Source organism: Fukomys damarensis, unplaced genomic scaffold (assembly GCF_012274545.1).
Source record: "Fukomys damarensis isolate Sample0158 unplaced genomic scaffold, DMR_v1.0_HiC HiC_scaffold_18, whole genome shotgun sequence".
NCBI classification, from domain to species: domain Eukaryota; kingdom Metazoa; phylum Chordata; class Mammalia; order Rodentia; family Bathyergidae; genus Fukomys; species Fukomys damarensis.
The window spans coordinates 21,421,209-21,437,889 of record NW_022900930.1 but is presented as its reverse complement, the minus strand read 5'-3'; the positions used below and the strand labels follow the sequence as shown (position 1 = coordinate 21,437,889).

The 16,681-nt window shown below is 35.0% G+C and overlaps 1 protein-coding gene across 1 annotated transcript in view; it reads left to right on the top strand.

The window, feature by feature from the left end:
• Snx25 (sorting nexin 25) overlaps nucleotides 1–16,681 on the top strand; it is a 96,339-nt gene that overhangs the window by 61,162 nt on the left and 18,496 nt on the right. The window contains exons 8-11 of the mRNA XM_010619750.3: nucleotides 4,342–4,473; nucleotides 6,427–6,699; nucleotides 9,068–9,232; nucleotides 13,955–14,086. Of these exons, the coding sequence (XP_010618052.1) occupies nucleotides 4,342–4,473; nucleotides 6,427–6,699; nucleotides 9,068–9,232; nucleotides 13,955–14,086 (702 nt within the window). The remainder of the gene's footprint in view (nucleotides 1–4,341; nucleotides 4,474–6,426; nucleotides 6,700–9,067; nucleotides 9,233–13,954; nucleotides 14,087–16,681) is intronic.

The window sequence follows — 16,681 nt, the reverse complement described above, 5'->3', positions numbered from 1 at the left end:
GTTACCTTGGAAATTATTTTACTTAACTCCTGCTACATTGCGATGAGATACCTACTTGATGTCCTTACTTTCAGATAGTGGGATGGTGCCTAAGGATGAGACACAGCTAGATAACAACACGTATGTAGTTGATTCACAAATCTTGAGTATGTTCTCATTAAGCCATAATATACTGATGACTGTTTTTGTATTGTAAAACTTTGTACAGTTTGTCGATAGTGCGTCTTTAATTACAGAGCCTAGGAACATATCCTAACCTGACTTTAGCACTTGTTTTAAGGACCAAGTTGGTTTTCTAAGACCTGGAGCATGCTAGAATCGAAAGGAACAACCCCAGTATATCCTGAGGCTCGGGCCTGGCTGTACTACTTCGGGAACTCCAAGGCAAATGCCAAATTCCTCTTGTGTCATATCATATAGTCACAAAGAAGCCAACATAAACATAATCGTTTAACCTTGGCTATACCCTGTGATCTTTACTGTTCTGGATTTTTTAGTCTCTTGATCTTTTCTTGTTCATCTCTCAGCTTGAGTTTGGATGGTTATCTGTGATTTTCCCCTGCCTCCTGTGAGCTTTACCTTTTCTACTTTTACCTCTTACCTGTCCTAGTCTCTGTTAGAAATTCTTCAGGAAGGTTTCTGCCCCATCCTTGTACCAACCACAACACAGGCCAGAGTTCTGCATCATCTTACACAGGTGGCACTCATGCAACCCCAGGGAAACCTTGTTTTATAGAGGGTGCCATCCCCTCTAAAAGTCCATTGATTTCACACTTAGCAGCTGTGACTTTCTGATATTTTTGCTGTGTGACCCATGTGAAAATTTCATCCTTGATGAATCCTAGAGACAGAGACTTGGCAGGTTAAATATTGCCCCTCTTCTTCCTTTTTCTCCACTTTTGGCCTCTTACATAATTATCTAGCCACACCTATTATAAATGAGATCTTTGTATCCTTCCCATTCATTCATTTAGCAGACATTTATTTAAGGTCTATAATCTCTTGGGTAAAGTGCTAGGTACTAGGATACAAAATGGATAAGATAGAATTCCTACTCTGAAAGAGCCCTATATAATTACAAAGTAAATAGATAAGTGATCCAGTAGGGAGAGATATGAAACATATACGTAGGAGGTGCCGAATGACTTACAAGTCCTCATGCTTTACAAGTAGATATGCTTTAGATGTTACGGTATAGGAAATCCTTGACCCAGGGAGCTCATTTTAGGAGAACTGATGTGACTTCCATATAGTACAAGATTGCAGTGTCTCTTAGAACCAGACAGTTCAATGTCAGCGTATTTTTGATTCATTCTCTTTAGATAGCCAGAAAGGAGAAATCCATTTCTGCAGCATCAGTTCATCCTCAGAATAAAACCATTTTCTGTAGTTGTCAGCTGGAAGCCTCAAATCATATTACAGAATTATAATATTTATGGCAGTTTACTGTTCTTCAGGTAAGGCTTTGATTGGAACAATTCTAATATCTTCGTATGTTAGTAAGGACTTTTGCTGTGACTCAGTCATTATCTTATCCAGAATATTATCAAGAAGAAAAAAAAATCTACAGTTATAGTTGAGGATGTTAACAACCTTATCAGTAGTTGAACATCAGAAAGTTAAGAAGACTTAAACAGGATTATCAGCCAACTAGAGCTAATGGACATTTATAGAATACTCACCCTAAAAACACCAAGAATATGTCTTTTTCTCACCTGTACATGGAACAGTTCCCAAAACTACATTGCTGGAGCTCTCAGGAGACTGAGGCGGGGGATTAAAACTATGCAGAAGTCGTTCTCTCTGACCACAATAGAATTATATTGGAAACAAGTACTATAAGGAGATGTGGGAAAGTCCCAAATATTTATAAACATAAAAGAAATTAGAAACTATTTTGAGTGGAGTGAAAGTGAAAATACAATATATCAGTATCTGTGGGATCCAGTTAAAGCAGCACTTAGTGGGAAATATGTAATTTTTAATGTTTAGATTAAAAAAATAAGATAGATTTGAAATCAGTGCTCTAAGTTTAGGAGGCTACAAATTAATACTAAGGCAACTAGGGCTGGGGATTTAGTTCAGTGGTGCTGCTGCCTGTCTTGCAAGTGCAAGGTCCCACGTTTGAACTCCAGTACCAAAAATAAAACAAAACAAAACAAAAAAATTAAGACAACTAGAAGGAAAGAAAGAGAAGGTACCAATTATAATATTATCAAGAAGGGTTGGAGTATCACTAAAGATGCTGCCTACAACTTTAAGACCGTAAATTTGACAATAAAAAGGCAAATTCCTTAAAATACACAAAGCTCTGCATTACTAAAACTAATTTAAAAAGAAATAGAAAATCTGTATCTCTAGATGTATGAAAACCAGTTTATTATTTAAAATCTTCCCACAAAGGAAACTAGGTCCACATCATTTCAATGATGAATTTTTATTAAATATTTAATGAAAAGATAACAGCAATTTATTGTAATGTAGTTGTTCTAGAGGTTGAGCCTAGGGCCTTAGGAATGCTAAGCATGTGCTTTACCGGTGAGCTTCACCCCCACTCAGTAATACCAGTGTTAATTACACTCTCTCAACTACGGTTGAGACCCACTGCTATTTCATATTTACTCAAGTGGAAAGTTCTAATTTTTGGTAGTGCCACTGCCTTCTCTCTCTTCACCAAAGTCCTGGTTCAAACTCTTCCTCATTAGTTTTTGTTGTTGTCTCTTGTGTTTCACAACTTAAGCTCACAATAACCCATAAAGAAGGTAGTATCTTCCCTATTTTACAAATGATGTCCTGAAGCTGAGTGATAGAGTAACACAGCTCACAGGACTGAAAAATAGCACAGTTAGACTTCAATCTTAACGTAGTCTAGCTCCAAAACCCCAACAATTGTAACTATCCAGAATTGCCTATATTACTTTGTTTTCGGTGCAACATGCCTTTATTTTTTTGCAAGGTTCTCTCCACCTATAAATGGCCTCAAAGTGAACAGAGGGAAGGAAAATTTTCAGAAAAAAGAAAATGCAAATATAGGAGATTTGGATGTGTGATCTTTCCTTCAAGGCCAACTTGCACACTTTATTTGATCCAAGGCCATTCCAAAAAAAACACTAAATGTGGCTCACGACTCTATCTGATTATAAAGAGATTCTCTATGTTCCTGGAATTGTTGTTGATCCATCTTCCCTATCCAAAACTGATAGAAACTCCTTTTAAACTCCTTGCAGTGTCTTGAGTTAGGATTTGTGCTTCACATGCTTCACTGATTTGGTTTAAATTAATTTGAGGGATTTTTTTTTTCCTAGTTGAGTTATCAACAGTGATGGTCATCTGCTTTCTTATATTTATTGTACATTCTGTGCTCAAGATTGTTCCTACTGTATCTTCAGAAAAGTTGCCTTTTCTTTTTTGGTGAACACACAGGAATAATAGAATGGATTTTGTCACATCCATGCTGTGAAGTATTAGGCCAATGAAAAATGATGCTTACAAAAGATTCTTCAGTGAATGATATTGTAAACAAAAAGGATATAACATGGTCCGCATTTCCCTCAGCGAAAAGGCCAAACCGAAAGCCTCCATCTTCTCTGTCTTTTTTTACATTTCTCTTCAGTTTTTCTGTTATTGACAACTATTGCTTTAGTGTAGAGTATGTATCCCATGGGTCAGAGATTGTTATGTTTCATTTCCTTAACACCAAGTATGCATCAGATCTCTGTTGAATGAGTGAATGATTAATAGAGAATTAGTATATTTAAAATATGTGTATTTTGATATTCAGTAAGCTTTATTACATTTAAAATTTAGGAAGTGGTAGTGGAGATACTTCATTTTATCAGGAACACTAAATTACCTTGGCTTTGAACTTACAAATGCATTTTTCCCTGAATGAAATTAATTCATTGGAAGTTAAAGCAAACTTGTGTTTAAAATTTGATTTTTAATGTCAGTAATCTTATTAGGATCTTCTGTATTATTGCAGATTATTCGCACCAGAGAAACAATTCAGTATTTACACGTGTGCCTTATTTATTTCACTCACTGACATTGAGAAATGGGAAGAAAGGAGCTAAAGGTGTAGGGAAGGGTAAAAAGGGAAAAGAAGAAAATGTGAAGTAATGAAAAGATGGAAATAAAGTGGTTGTAGATGGGGAGGGGAGGAGGGGGTGAAGGGAGGGCAGGGACAAGGGGAAAAAATGAGAACCAAGACTTGTCATGTAGAGTTACAAGATCCCAACAATGAATGTAACTGTACTGTATCCCTAAAATGTACCAATAAACTCAATTAAAGCTGAAAAAATTTTGATTTTTAAAAACATTTTTACTGACTTTCCTTAACAGATTCTTCAGTTTGAGGATATTTTGGCCAATACTTTGTATCGAGAGCACTTTCGAATATACATGGAAAGGATGGACAAGAGATTGCTTATTAGTTTTTGGGAATCTGTGGAACATCTAAAGAATGCTAATAAGGTAGTGTCTGTGGGCTCAAAAAAGCATTAGTCCTTAGCAGATGAAAATTTTTGTACTAGGCCATATATCTCTTTCTCAATGAAGCTGTAAGGTAAGTATACATTAAAATATGATTTTAAACTAAAAATAATAGTGATATTCTATCTCAGCCCATTATGGTGGATAAAATTACACTATGTTTTTGCAGAAGATGCTTTTAAATGTATAGTCAAGGGGAAAAAGATACATAGATGTACCAAGAGATTGGCTTTGGTTTCAGGTAGTTATTTTTTAATACAATATAAAAAGGTATGTATATATGTACATTGTTATTGTACGTTGGTTTTATCACCTAAACCTCAGTATTATAACTTTGCCATTTATTATATCCTAATATGTATTTTTCTTCCTATAAATTATATTTCATTTCAAATATGATTTAGTAAAGGGAATGTGTAAAAACGTTTTTGTTGCACATTCCTTTTATAATGAAGAACGTAGCATTAAGCATAGTGTTTTGCACTTGGAAAGTTCTCAGTATATACTTAGGAATTTTCTGGGCAAGGTAATGTGTGCCTGTAGTCCTGTCTACTCTGGAGGCTGAGGTACAAGGATCAATTGAGCTTTGAATTTGATACCAGCCTGGGTAACATGATGAGACCCTGTTGGGAGGGAGGGGATTAAAAATTATCCAGTCTTGGAATATTTTAAACCTTCTTAGAAGTGCCTTACATCATTAATTTATAAGCCACAAATTACCTCATTTTACCAGGTATTGAGTATGCCAACTTTGTTACTTGTTTTAAATTACTAAGTTTGACTACAGATTACTTTCAGTTGCTTTTGAAAGAATGTCATAAAAATTACGTAAAGTTTTCCTTAATTACTGAATAAATTTGAAAACTTTCAATAAAATAAGAGCATATAACTTTCTCAAAATTGTTATATTTTAAGTAACACCGATTTGTCATGTTTATTAAGTTTATTAAATATTTTTTACTACTGTTGAATATTTATATACTATTTCTAGAGTTAATGAAATGCCTCTAGAAGAAACGTAAAGTTTTTTTTATCTTTGGTACATGTTTGTTGTACATATTGGTACAGTGCAGTGTATGATCTTCATGCTCATGGGGGTTGATGCATATACACACATGCATAACTATCTTAATCCTCTTTGCATCCCCTCCCCCTCCTCACAAAATGGAAAGATTATGGTGATTTCAAGAGGTGTTTGTTTCTGAATCAGGCTGATGTAAATTAGTGGTGATCCAAGTGTACTGCTTAAGTCTAACCCCAGTGGTGGCAAACCTATGGCATATGTGTTGGTTTTCTTTTAAAACAAAAGATGTTAATGTACGAATTGTTTTTTCTAAACTAATATCTCAGTATTCAGGTTTAATTGCAGCATTGGCACTTTGCAATAAATAAGTGGACTTTGGGTTGCAGTTGAGGCATTTGTTTCTAAAAGTCTCACTAGCATAGGTCTAAGTTCTCCAATATAATGTAATGTGATTATTCTCAAGGATATCTAGTTTTTTTCCCAAATACACAATTATTATCTTATTCGTGGGGTAAAAAATTATTTATATTAATGGGATGAGCACTTCTAATTACTTACATTAGATAAAAAGTCAAATAAATTTTAGTTGATCAATTATATTTTTGTGGAATTGAGATTTATGGAAAAGAATCCATTGCAGGACAAGAGCTATTCTCATTCTTTATTTTTCCTTTGGCATTAAGAGAAATTACAGTTATTAATTGTTCAACATAAACTTTTGGTTTTAAGGAACCATATGTTGTTTTCAGGGTTTGACATTTATCCCCTAACTCTGAATGTGGACACAGCAGTCTAAATCCCAGTACCGTAGTATATCCTAAATCTTCCTTCCAGCTTCCATCAGTGCAAAATGATTTCTCTCTGAAATGATATTCCTTACCTTTCTCTTTCTTCACCTTCCTGTTTTTCAGAATGAAATTCCACAATTAGTTGGTGAAATTTATCAAAATTTCTTTGTGGAAAGCAAAGAAATATCTGTGGAAAAATCACTTTACAAAGAAATCCAGCAATGTCTTGTAGGAAATAAAGACATTAAGGTGTTCTGCAAAATCCAGGAAGATGTATATGAGACCCTAAAGGACAGGTATTACCCTTCCTTTATTGTCAGTGACCTGTATGAGAAGTTGATGGTAAAAGATGAAGATAAACAAGGCTCACAGTTGATATCTAACAAGAATGAAATGGTGAGTCACATTTAGCCTCTCCTTTTTCAATGGATAAGATTTAAATATGATTAAGTTGGGTGCATGCTGTAGTAGGAGCCAAATTTGATGCATACCTTCATCATTTAATACATAGGCTTTACACAGAATAAGCAGTTAAAATACCTGTTGCTTCTGGTTTTGTACACTTTTCTCTCCCCTTTTTCATCCTGACCTACTTGCTGTCACTATTACTAATGAGTCAGAGATCTCTAGCTGTCTTAGACCTGTTCCCAATTTGACTCTTGAAAAGTGAAAGCAGAAAATCTATGAGTTGGGCCATTTTGTGGCTTAGACCAGGGACAATCAGTAGGACAATCCAATATCCAGGTAGAAAAGGGATGGGGGCAGGTGGGGCAGTGAAGAGAGGAAGGAGATGTGAAAGGATTATAGTAAGTTTAAGAAAATCATGAAATTAAAATGTTCCCCAAGAAACCTTGCTGTCATATCTTAGGTCTACTTTTCTTAAAGTGTACTGGAACACCTAGAATGTACCAATAAATTCCATTTAATTAAAAAAAAAGTGTACTGGAACATTATGGATAGCTCCAGGTGACATCATTCATTTATTATTAGTGAGTTGTTTGAGCTTTAAAATTTGTACATAAATTATAGCTCATATTGAAAATTTTTTTTCTTTTGCCCAGTTCACAGTATCTCTAGCCAGGCAGAATCAATCGCTTGCTTTTGATGGTATTAGAAGTCAGTCTGAACTGTTGTAAAATTTTATGATCTTCATTCAGACTTTTAAGTTTTATTGCTTTGTTCTTTACATTTGAAAGCACTGTACTGATAACTCAATACTCATTGCATCTTATTTTTAAGATCAGTTTATTTAAGCATGTTACATTTTACTTTAAAAATTAAAAGTTATTGCAGCAAGTGCTGTCAAAAAAAGGTTATTGAAATTAAAAACATCAGTACCCAATAGATAAATTCAGTGAGGACTCGAACTGACGGTTGGTGTGAGACAGAGTAGTAAACAAACATACAAAAAAAGTCTACCTTCACTTAGACTCAAAGAAGGCCGATGTGTATTACTGACACTTTGAAATCAGTTGGTACCATTTATTTGTATAATCCTAAATGTGAACTCCTAGAAAAAAGTCTTAGAATGTCTAAGAAAATAATTAAAATGTAGAAAAACTTTACATGATGGAACTTATTTTAGTGTATTTGAGGTATCAAAGATGCAGAATCAATCCATAGCAAAAACAGCAATAGAAATCTACCTCAGTAGATTGTCAGTGCAGTGGAAATACAGTGCAGCTATTAAATTATAATTTTGAAGATTACAATATCATAAAGATATACTGCATTATATTATTTGGAAAAGGTAGAATACCTATAAATTAATACAAGGTATAGAATTTAGCTATAACGTATGTATGTATGTATTTTTCGGTACTGGGGATTGAACTCGGGACCTTGCACATGTGCGGCAGGCACAGCACCACTGAGCTAAATCCCCAGCCCCAACCATAACGTATATATTTATAGATAATGAGTAGAAAGAACATACAGAAATGAACAGAGCTTGTTTTCTGGAACTATCAGTATTTTTATTTTTCTTTAACATTTTAAAATATGGTTTGTTAATTTAAAAAAAATAGAAGAAAAAAGTCTGGAGGAGAGGTAAGAGATAAAGAAACCAGAAGATGGTCCTGAGCAATTCATTGCAATATTCTACATGTTGCTGGCTCTTCCTGACTTTAGTTTACATGCTATTTGGTAATCTATCTAGATTTTTTTCAAGTTACATAGTTTTTTGTGAAGTTTAAGTCTCTTTCAAATGCTATTTAACTTATAAAATAATCTATCTATTGGCTTATACCAAGAGAAGAATTAAACAAAATACATACTGAAAATTCTTTTATAGTGAGAATTTGGAAATTTATTTTAAAGGGACTTATAGTAGCTTTTTATTATATTAAGAGTGTAGAATGAAGATCTCTGTCTTTGTCAAAGATTATGTACTCAATATTCAGACTGAGTTGGGAAAAACTCAGTTGCCTTCTCGTATTGCATGTAGAGTCCTTGGATGTAATATTTGGGAAATAATGGCATGAAATCTCTCCCCCTTCTTTAAGTTATTAAACATTTCCCTTGTTTTCTACAATTCTGGGTGCTAGTCCCTTTGGTTCTAAATACTTTGATTTTTCTCTTTACTACAAATAAAAAGGCACTTTGCTTCTAAGCGTTCTACTGTAATATTTCTTACTAGAATCTAGTTTTTTTTAGAATGTAGCATTTTGAAACTGTATCATAATGATGTGGAATCTATATATAATAGTTAATAATTACTGATTTTTCTGTCATAAAACACAGTGGTATGTGACTTCCCCCCCAGGGCCCAGGAGGTGAGGCTGATGAAGAAGCTATAGTTGAAGGTACCAGTGAGATTAATGAACAAGCCAGTTTTGCTGTGAACAAATTACGAGAACTAAATGAGAAACTTGAATATAAAAGGCAAGCTCTAAATTCTATTCAAAATGCACCAAAACCTGACAAGAAGGTAACTCTTTTGCTTTCAAGGCTGTGCCTAAAGGCTTGCATTTGCAGTCAATAAATAATAGTTTTCAGTTTATGTTGAGAAGTGTCAGTTTCTTTAAAAGAAGTTTAGCTATCAGCAAGTTTCCACTGCTATTTATTTATTTGTTTTGCTTGTAGGGTAGAAATAGAAAAACAGTTGTTTTTTAATCCTTTATGATTTGGAGTTCTTTCTCAGGTATTTGTGAAGAAGTCTGGATTCTTCAGTTCTGGTTTGCCTACATACCTTTGGGGAAGGGGGAGGTTAAGTTTTCTCATGTCAGTACATACAATCTTTTGCAAAAAAATTTTTTTCTTTCAACTGTCCATTTGCAATTTAGAGAAACTCATAGCATTGTGCAAAAAAATAAATTATTTTGCTAAAAGCCAACAGAATTGAAAGTTTAAAAATATAAATAACATCTGTAATTGATATTTCTCAAACCCAAGCTGTAGTGTAGATTTTTGCTGTGTCTTTATTGCCTATTTTGGGTAAAACAAAGAGGTCTCTCTTAATATAGTTGTGGCTGACACTTTTTTGGTCCGCCCAGTGGATCTCCTTGGAACTTTCTGAATGTGTTTGAGAAATTTAAGTGGGTCAACAGGAAAGCAACTTTGAATAAAACAATTTAGTGAGTCACAATGGTACTTCTTCAGTTCTTTCATGAACATTCAAATGCTATTATAACATTCCTGAAATAAAATGTAAAGATATCAATGTATCATGAGCCTATTAGTAATTTATAGTCAAAATATCTATTCATTTGTAATCAGTTACTATTTAGTGGGGTTTGTTTCGTTTTGGTATAGGACTCAAACTCAGGACCCTGTGCTTGCAAAGAAGGTGGTGACACCACTGAGCTAAATCCCCAGTCCTAGTGGGTTTTCTTTAATAAGGAAAATATAAGAAAGTTAGTAATCTTTTTACAAAATTATGAGGGGAAAAGTTTTAGTGTGAAAGTCACTTTAATCATTAGTGGTTGGGCTGGGGCTTTAGCTTAGTGGCACCATGCCCACCTGGCAAGCGCAAGCTCCTGAGTTTAATGTTTGGTAACACCCCCCCATCATTAGTGGTACTCAGAGAAGGAAATACGTAAATCGCCAGGTTTGCTGGGTCATTGTAAGAAATTAGTCTTTTCCTCACGTGGAGTCATTCTCGGCATGTAGACAACTTAGAGAGCTCTGCAGTCTTCTCGTGACAAGAACATCTTTGAGTTGATAAACAATCAGTTGGCATGATAGATAAGCAGAGTCTTCAGTATGGTCTGCTCTTCGTGAACAGTTGATATGTAGACAACGTAGAGAGCTCTGCAGTCTTCTCGTGACAAGAACATCTTTGAGTTGATAACAATCAGTTGGCATGATAGATAAGCAGAGTCTTCAGTATGGTCTGCTCTTCGTGAACAGTTGTCTTACTTATTTTGGATCCGTCATTATAAATTAAAATGTATTAGTGAGGAACAGGATGAAAAAGGAGATAGAAAACGTTCAGTGAGTTACTTTGTTTGGTGCATTATTTGGTTGAAAGCTATTCTTTCGCCTTTCTTAAATGAACTTCAAATAACCAAGCAGTAAATATTCAGGGCTATAATTATATGAAGGAATTCTCAGGAGATTTCACTTAATCTGAAAGCTAATTGCTCATCAGAGCAGAGACAGTTCATATTGCCTGTAAAATTAAATTGTTCATGGCTGCTCAGTGAAGCGCTCTGCTTCTGGGCAGTTGTGTACAGGGCTATGAGGGCTCCACAGATCTAAGGGAGATGGTACATTTCTCCAGAAGGATGTGTCATTCTCCTTTTATATCTTTTACTCATGTTGGTAACAACCATATATCTAATAATTAATTTTGTAAAACCTAAGATTTATGTTGAAAGGGTTTTGATAATGTGACAATTAACACACACATGAAAAAATTTTGTCCTAGGGTTATTTTTCTGGATTCAGTATCTAATTATGGATCAGATCATTTTCCCATACATATAATGGTAGTGTTCTTCCTTCCCTCAAGAAAGCCAGGAGTTTGCTTAATCTTCCTCCTTCTCTCATATCTCTTCATCAGCATTGTTACTAGCTACTAGATGTAAAGGTAGCCTTTTAGTTTGCTTTCCTGAATTCCAATGCCTGGGTTTTCTTTTCTTTTTATTGCTTGAGAAAGATTTTGTAACTGTCCAATTCTAAGTTAGTATTTGGAGCAAGTTACTGAGCAGGAACAATCTCAGTATCAGAAACAATGAGTAAATGTGTGTTCTGTGCTCGTCACTGTGAAGAACCAGTGAAACACAGAATATGACATTAGCCCCAGTGAGCAGATTGAAATATACATGAATATCAAGTAGTTTTGGCCCTTACTGTTGATAAAATGTGGGACAACCGCACAGACCAGTGGTGCTTCCTATAGTGCTTCTGAGCAAGGAAAGACCTGGTAGACACCGTGTTCAGGACAGTCTGGGGGTGACGCTACTGTCCTCAAATTACAGGTGTATAATCCTATAAGTTTTCTCATAAGAAAGCCAAAGAGATGGTGAGCATAGCATTTTAAAAAATACATGTTACTTTTTAAACTTGCAGTAAAAACATGTATAACAAAATTTGCCATTTAAACCATTCTTAAGTATATAACTCAGTGGCATTAAGAATGTTCACGTTGTTTACAACCATCTCTAACGTCCATCTCCAGAACTTTTTCCCTCATGAAGAATTGAAGGTCTGTACCCTTTATACAGTAACTCCCCAATTCTCACTCCTTCCACCCTCAGCAACTACCATTCTGTTTTTGTTTTTGTTTTGTTTTGTTTCTTGGGGACGGGATCTCGTTTTGTAGCCAAGACTGGCCTGAACTCATGGCAGTCCTCCTGCCTCAGCCTCCAGCCTCCCAAATGCTGGGAGAGTCGTGGAGCACCGCCACACCCAGCCACCATTTTGTTTCCTGTCTTGATAAACTTAACTACTCCTATTACTCGTGAGCAGAACTGTACAATATTTGTCCTTTATGACTGTCTTATTTTGTTTTGTATATTCTCTTCAAGGTTTTTCCGTGTTGTAGCATTTGTCAGAATTTTATTGTTTTTTAAGGTTGAATAATATTCCATTGCATATACCATATTTTTCATTTGTCCACTTAATGCTAATAGGCGCTTGTATTATTTCAGCTTTTGGTTACTGTGAATAATGCTGCTGTGAACACAGGTATACAAATATCTCTCAGAGGTCCTGAATCTAGTTCCTCTGGTTATATACAGATGCTGGGTCATATGGTAATTCTGTGTTAAAGTTTTGAGAAAACCATCATAGTATTTTACACTGCAGCTATACCATTTTACAGTTCTCAAGGATTCCAATCTCTCCATATCCTCACCAACATTTGTTATTTTATTCCTCCTTCTCCCTCTCCTTCTCATTTTTCACCTCCTCTTCTTGAAGTGATATCATTGTGGTTTTGGTTTGCATTTTTCTACTAGTTAGTGAATATATTTTCATGTGCTTATTTGCCATTTATATATATTTGAGAAATGTTTACTCAAATCCTTTGCCTAGTTTTTAGGTTTTTTTGTTTGTTTGTTTGTTTTTGTTAAGTTTTAAGAATTTTCTGTATATTCTGGATGTTAAAAAACTTTATCAATATGTTGTTTTCAAATATTTTTCCCATCTGTGGTTTGCCTTTTATTTTTATTAACAGTATTCTTTGATGCACCTGGCTTTTAATTTTGATGAAATCTGATTTGTCTATTTTTGTTTTGTTTTGTTTTATTGCCTATTCCTTTGGTTTCATAGCCAAGAAATTACATATAGTCAAATCTAATGTCATGAAGCTTTCCCCCTATGTATTCTTTTAAGAGAAGATTTTTGTAGATCTTAAATGTTTAAGTCTTTGGTGCGTTTTGAGTTAATTGTTTGTGGTAAGGGTCCAGTGTAATTTGTTTGCATGTTTATATACAAGTTTTGGGCACCATTTTGTTGGATAGACTGTCTTTTCCCCATAGCATGCTCTTGGCATCCTTGTTGAAAATCATTTGACCATACAAGTAAGGTTTATTTATTTTATTTATTTTTTTGGGGGGGTTACTGGGGATTGAACTTGGGACCTTGTGCTTGCAAGACAGGCGGCAGAACCACTGAGCTAAATCCCTGGCACAGTAAGGTTTATTTTTAAACTTTCTATTCTATTCCATTCATCTTTATACCTGTCCTGTACTGTTTTTATTATTGTCATTTTATAATTAAGTTTTGAAGTCAGGATTTGTAAGACCTACAACTTTGTTCTTTTTCAAAATTATTTTGACCATTGGAGAGCCTTTGATTCCATGTGCATTTTAGAATTGATTTTTTTCTACAAAAATGTCACTGAAATTATGATAGCAATTGCATATAATCTGTACTTGCTTTGAATGATATTGCCACCTTAACAATATTAAATCTTGTAGTTCATAAACTTAGGATATCCTTACAAATATTTGTCATCTTTAATTTCTTACATTGGGTTTTGGTTTTTATTGTAGATGTCTTTCGCTTCCTTGGTTAATTCCTAAGTACTTTTTTGATGTTATTGTAAATAGAATTGTTTTCTTAATTTCTTTTTTGAATTGTTCACTGTTACTGTGTAGAACACAACTTATTTTTGTGTGTTGGCTCTGAATCCTGCTACTTTCCTGAATTACACAGCTCTTTAAGTGTTTTAATAACTCCTAGGCTGTTTTCCTTTCTACAGATTGTTTCCAAGTTGAAGGATGAAATACTTTTAATGGAGAAGGAACGTACAGACCTTCAGCTGCACATGGCAAGAACAGACTGGTGGTGTGAGAATCTGGGCATGTGGAAAGCCTCCATCACCAGTGGGGAGGTGCGCTTCACTGCCCTTCCCCAATTTGTTTGGAAAGTCTGACTTCATAAGACAAGAATTTGTCCTTAGAGAATTAGGACTGAAGATATAAAAACCTGTACTCATTGTTTTAGACCACGTTTGCCCCCAATTTTCCTTCCCTGTATTTTTACTCTCTTTTACCTATAACTGAGAACTATCCCAGTCTGATCTCATTCCATTCCCTGGATTATAAGCGACTTTGATATAAGAGCATTTAATGATCATGAATTATATAATTATATAATATGGCAATATTTTTTTACTGATTATTGAAATAAAATAAGTACTTTTGAAACTTGGAGATGGAAAATTAAAAATTTAAGTACCTAGCATTCCATCCTGCTGACTTCAATTACTTAAATTTCAAAAGCTCTGATATCTTTAATAATGAATGTATTTCCTTAAAGTTGTTTGACTGTTCTTTGAGGGACATGAGATAGCAGTTGACAGAATACACTATATCTTTTTCATTATCTATAAAAATAATTTCAGGAGGAAAGATGCTTATAGCTATTTACTGTACTTTGTTATTGCACCCCACTCCTTCCTTTCCAGCTTCCTTAGGACAGTCAAGTAGAAATCTGGAGAAAAAAGTTATGTCCACCACAAAAAAGATCACCATAAACAAGATCTTGAGCAAGATAGTGTTAATATTTTGTTTTTTTCATAATTTCTGATGTCTTGCCTTTGTTCTCTGCCATCATCTCAGTGGCTTGGTACTCTTTCTGAGAGAAATCTTCGTTTTACTTCTAGATAGATAGCAAGACAAAACATGTTCTTCTTTTTTGTTTGTTTGTTTGTTTTTTGAGACAGGACTCACTGTGTAGTCGAGACCGACCTGGAACTCACTATGTAGCCCAGGCTGGTCTCAAAGTCACAGTGATCCTCCTGCCTCAGCCTTCCAAGGGCTGGGATTACAGGTGTGCGCCACCACGCCCGGCATAAAACATGTTCTTCTAAGAGATATCATTAAGGGACACACCAAGTGTCCCTGGCCCTTGACACTCCCATTAAGTAGGGCAGTATACTTTTTTCTAGAGAAAGTGGGCAGGAGTAGATTAGGGAAGGCTGTACTCTACCTTGGAACGCCATATAGAAAATACAATAACTGATAGCTGTAGGAGGAGATATTGTCTGGGTAGAAACTAGAAACATGGTAGCCTCAGTGTTAAAAGGTAGTAGAGAAGGCCTATGGGAAGGAAGGAGACAAATTCTGTCTCTTTCAGCTTTGCTTAGAGTCACCCCTGACATTACACAGCACATTACCATCATCTTCTAGGGTAGATCTGGATGGAAGGGAAGTAGTAGAAACCCTCACAAGGCACTTTGCCTTGACACGGAATCATTTCTGAGGAGTGTGCTGTGATACTTTGGCCACTGAAAAGATAAGGGAGATGGAAAAAGAAGGGTCACCTTACTGTCAGCTCTCACAAACTAGTCCCATACAGGAATGTGTGGAAGATGTGTTTAATCAAGAGAGGCTCTCCTATGTGTGGGCCTTGGAAGGTCTGTTAAGTGTCTGTACCTCTACTTTCCCATCTTGTGCAGTGGGGTAGTAGCCCCACCTCATGGGACGCAGAGTGCTCAGTAGACCTTGTATGCCCTTCCTTTGCCTTTCTTAATGTCCTTCTCTCTAAATCAATTTATGATACTAACTCAGGCTCAAATTCAAGGTGTTCTCTATTTGTTTTTATCTATTTAGGTTAAAAGTAATAGTGGCCTAATCTAAATTATGATAGCCAAGGGTATGGGTGTGTGTGTGTGTGTGTGTGTGTGTGTGTGTGTGTGTGTGTGTGTGTGTAAATTGTCTAAGTTGGAAGTTAAAGAAAATCATGTCTTTCAATCTAAAATTTAATGAGAATTAAAAATCATGGTTTGTTGAATCCTGAAATTAAATTGGGGAGGTCTTCAGCCTTTCCTGTGAGAAGTTCTCATATATCTGATACTTCTTTGCTTGCTGTAAATTCATTGTTTCAAAGAAGCATAGGATAATCACACTTGTATTCATTTCCTTTTGCTTTATAACATATTTTTGACCAAAATAGCATCCATTTATCAAAGTGTGGTGGTATGTAATCCCAGCATTTGGGAGGCTGAAGCAGGAGGATTGCCACAAATTCAAGGCCAGCCTGGGCTACAAAGTGAGACCCTGTTTAAAAAAAAAAATCAGCACAGTGTCAGTGAGTCCTCTGCTTATTATAGCAAAAGGCTAAAATCAGATTTTGAAAAGACTGAATTTTTGTCTTCTGGGGAAAAAAAAAAACACTTTCAAGGTTATATAGGTTATTGGCAGAATTCATTCCTTTCTGGTTGTAGATATGAATGAAGTCTTTGTTTCTTTACTGGTTTCTTTCTTGGGTTTCCAGTATTTTCTTTTAGAATTACCTAGATAATCCTCTAATTATAAGGTCTGCTGTGCCATATTATATAACCTAATTACCAGAATAAAATCCATCATATCCATAATCCAGGACACCATTCAGGACACATTAGGAAGGTACAATCTCAGGGTACATTTTAATTTTTTTTTTTTTTTTTTTTTTTTTTTTTTTTTTTTTTTTTTTTTTTTTTTTT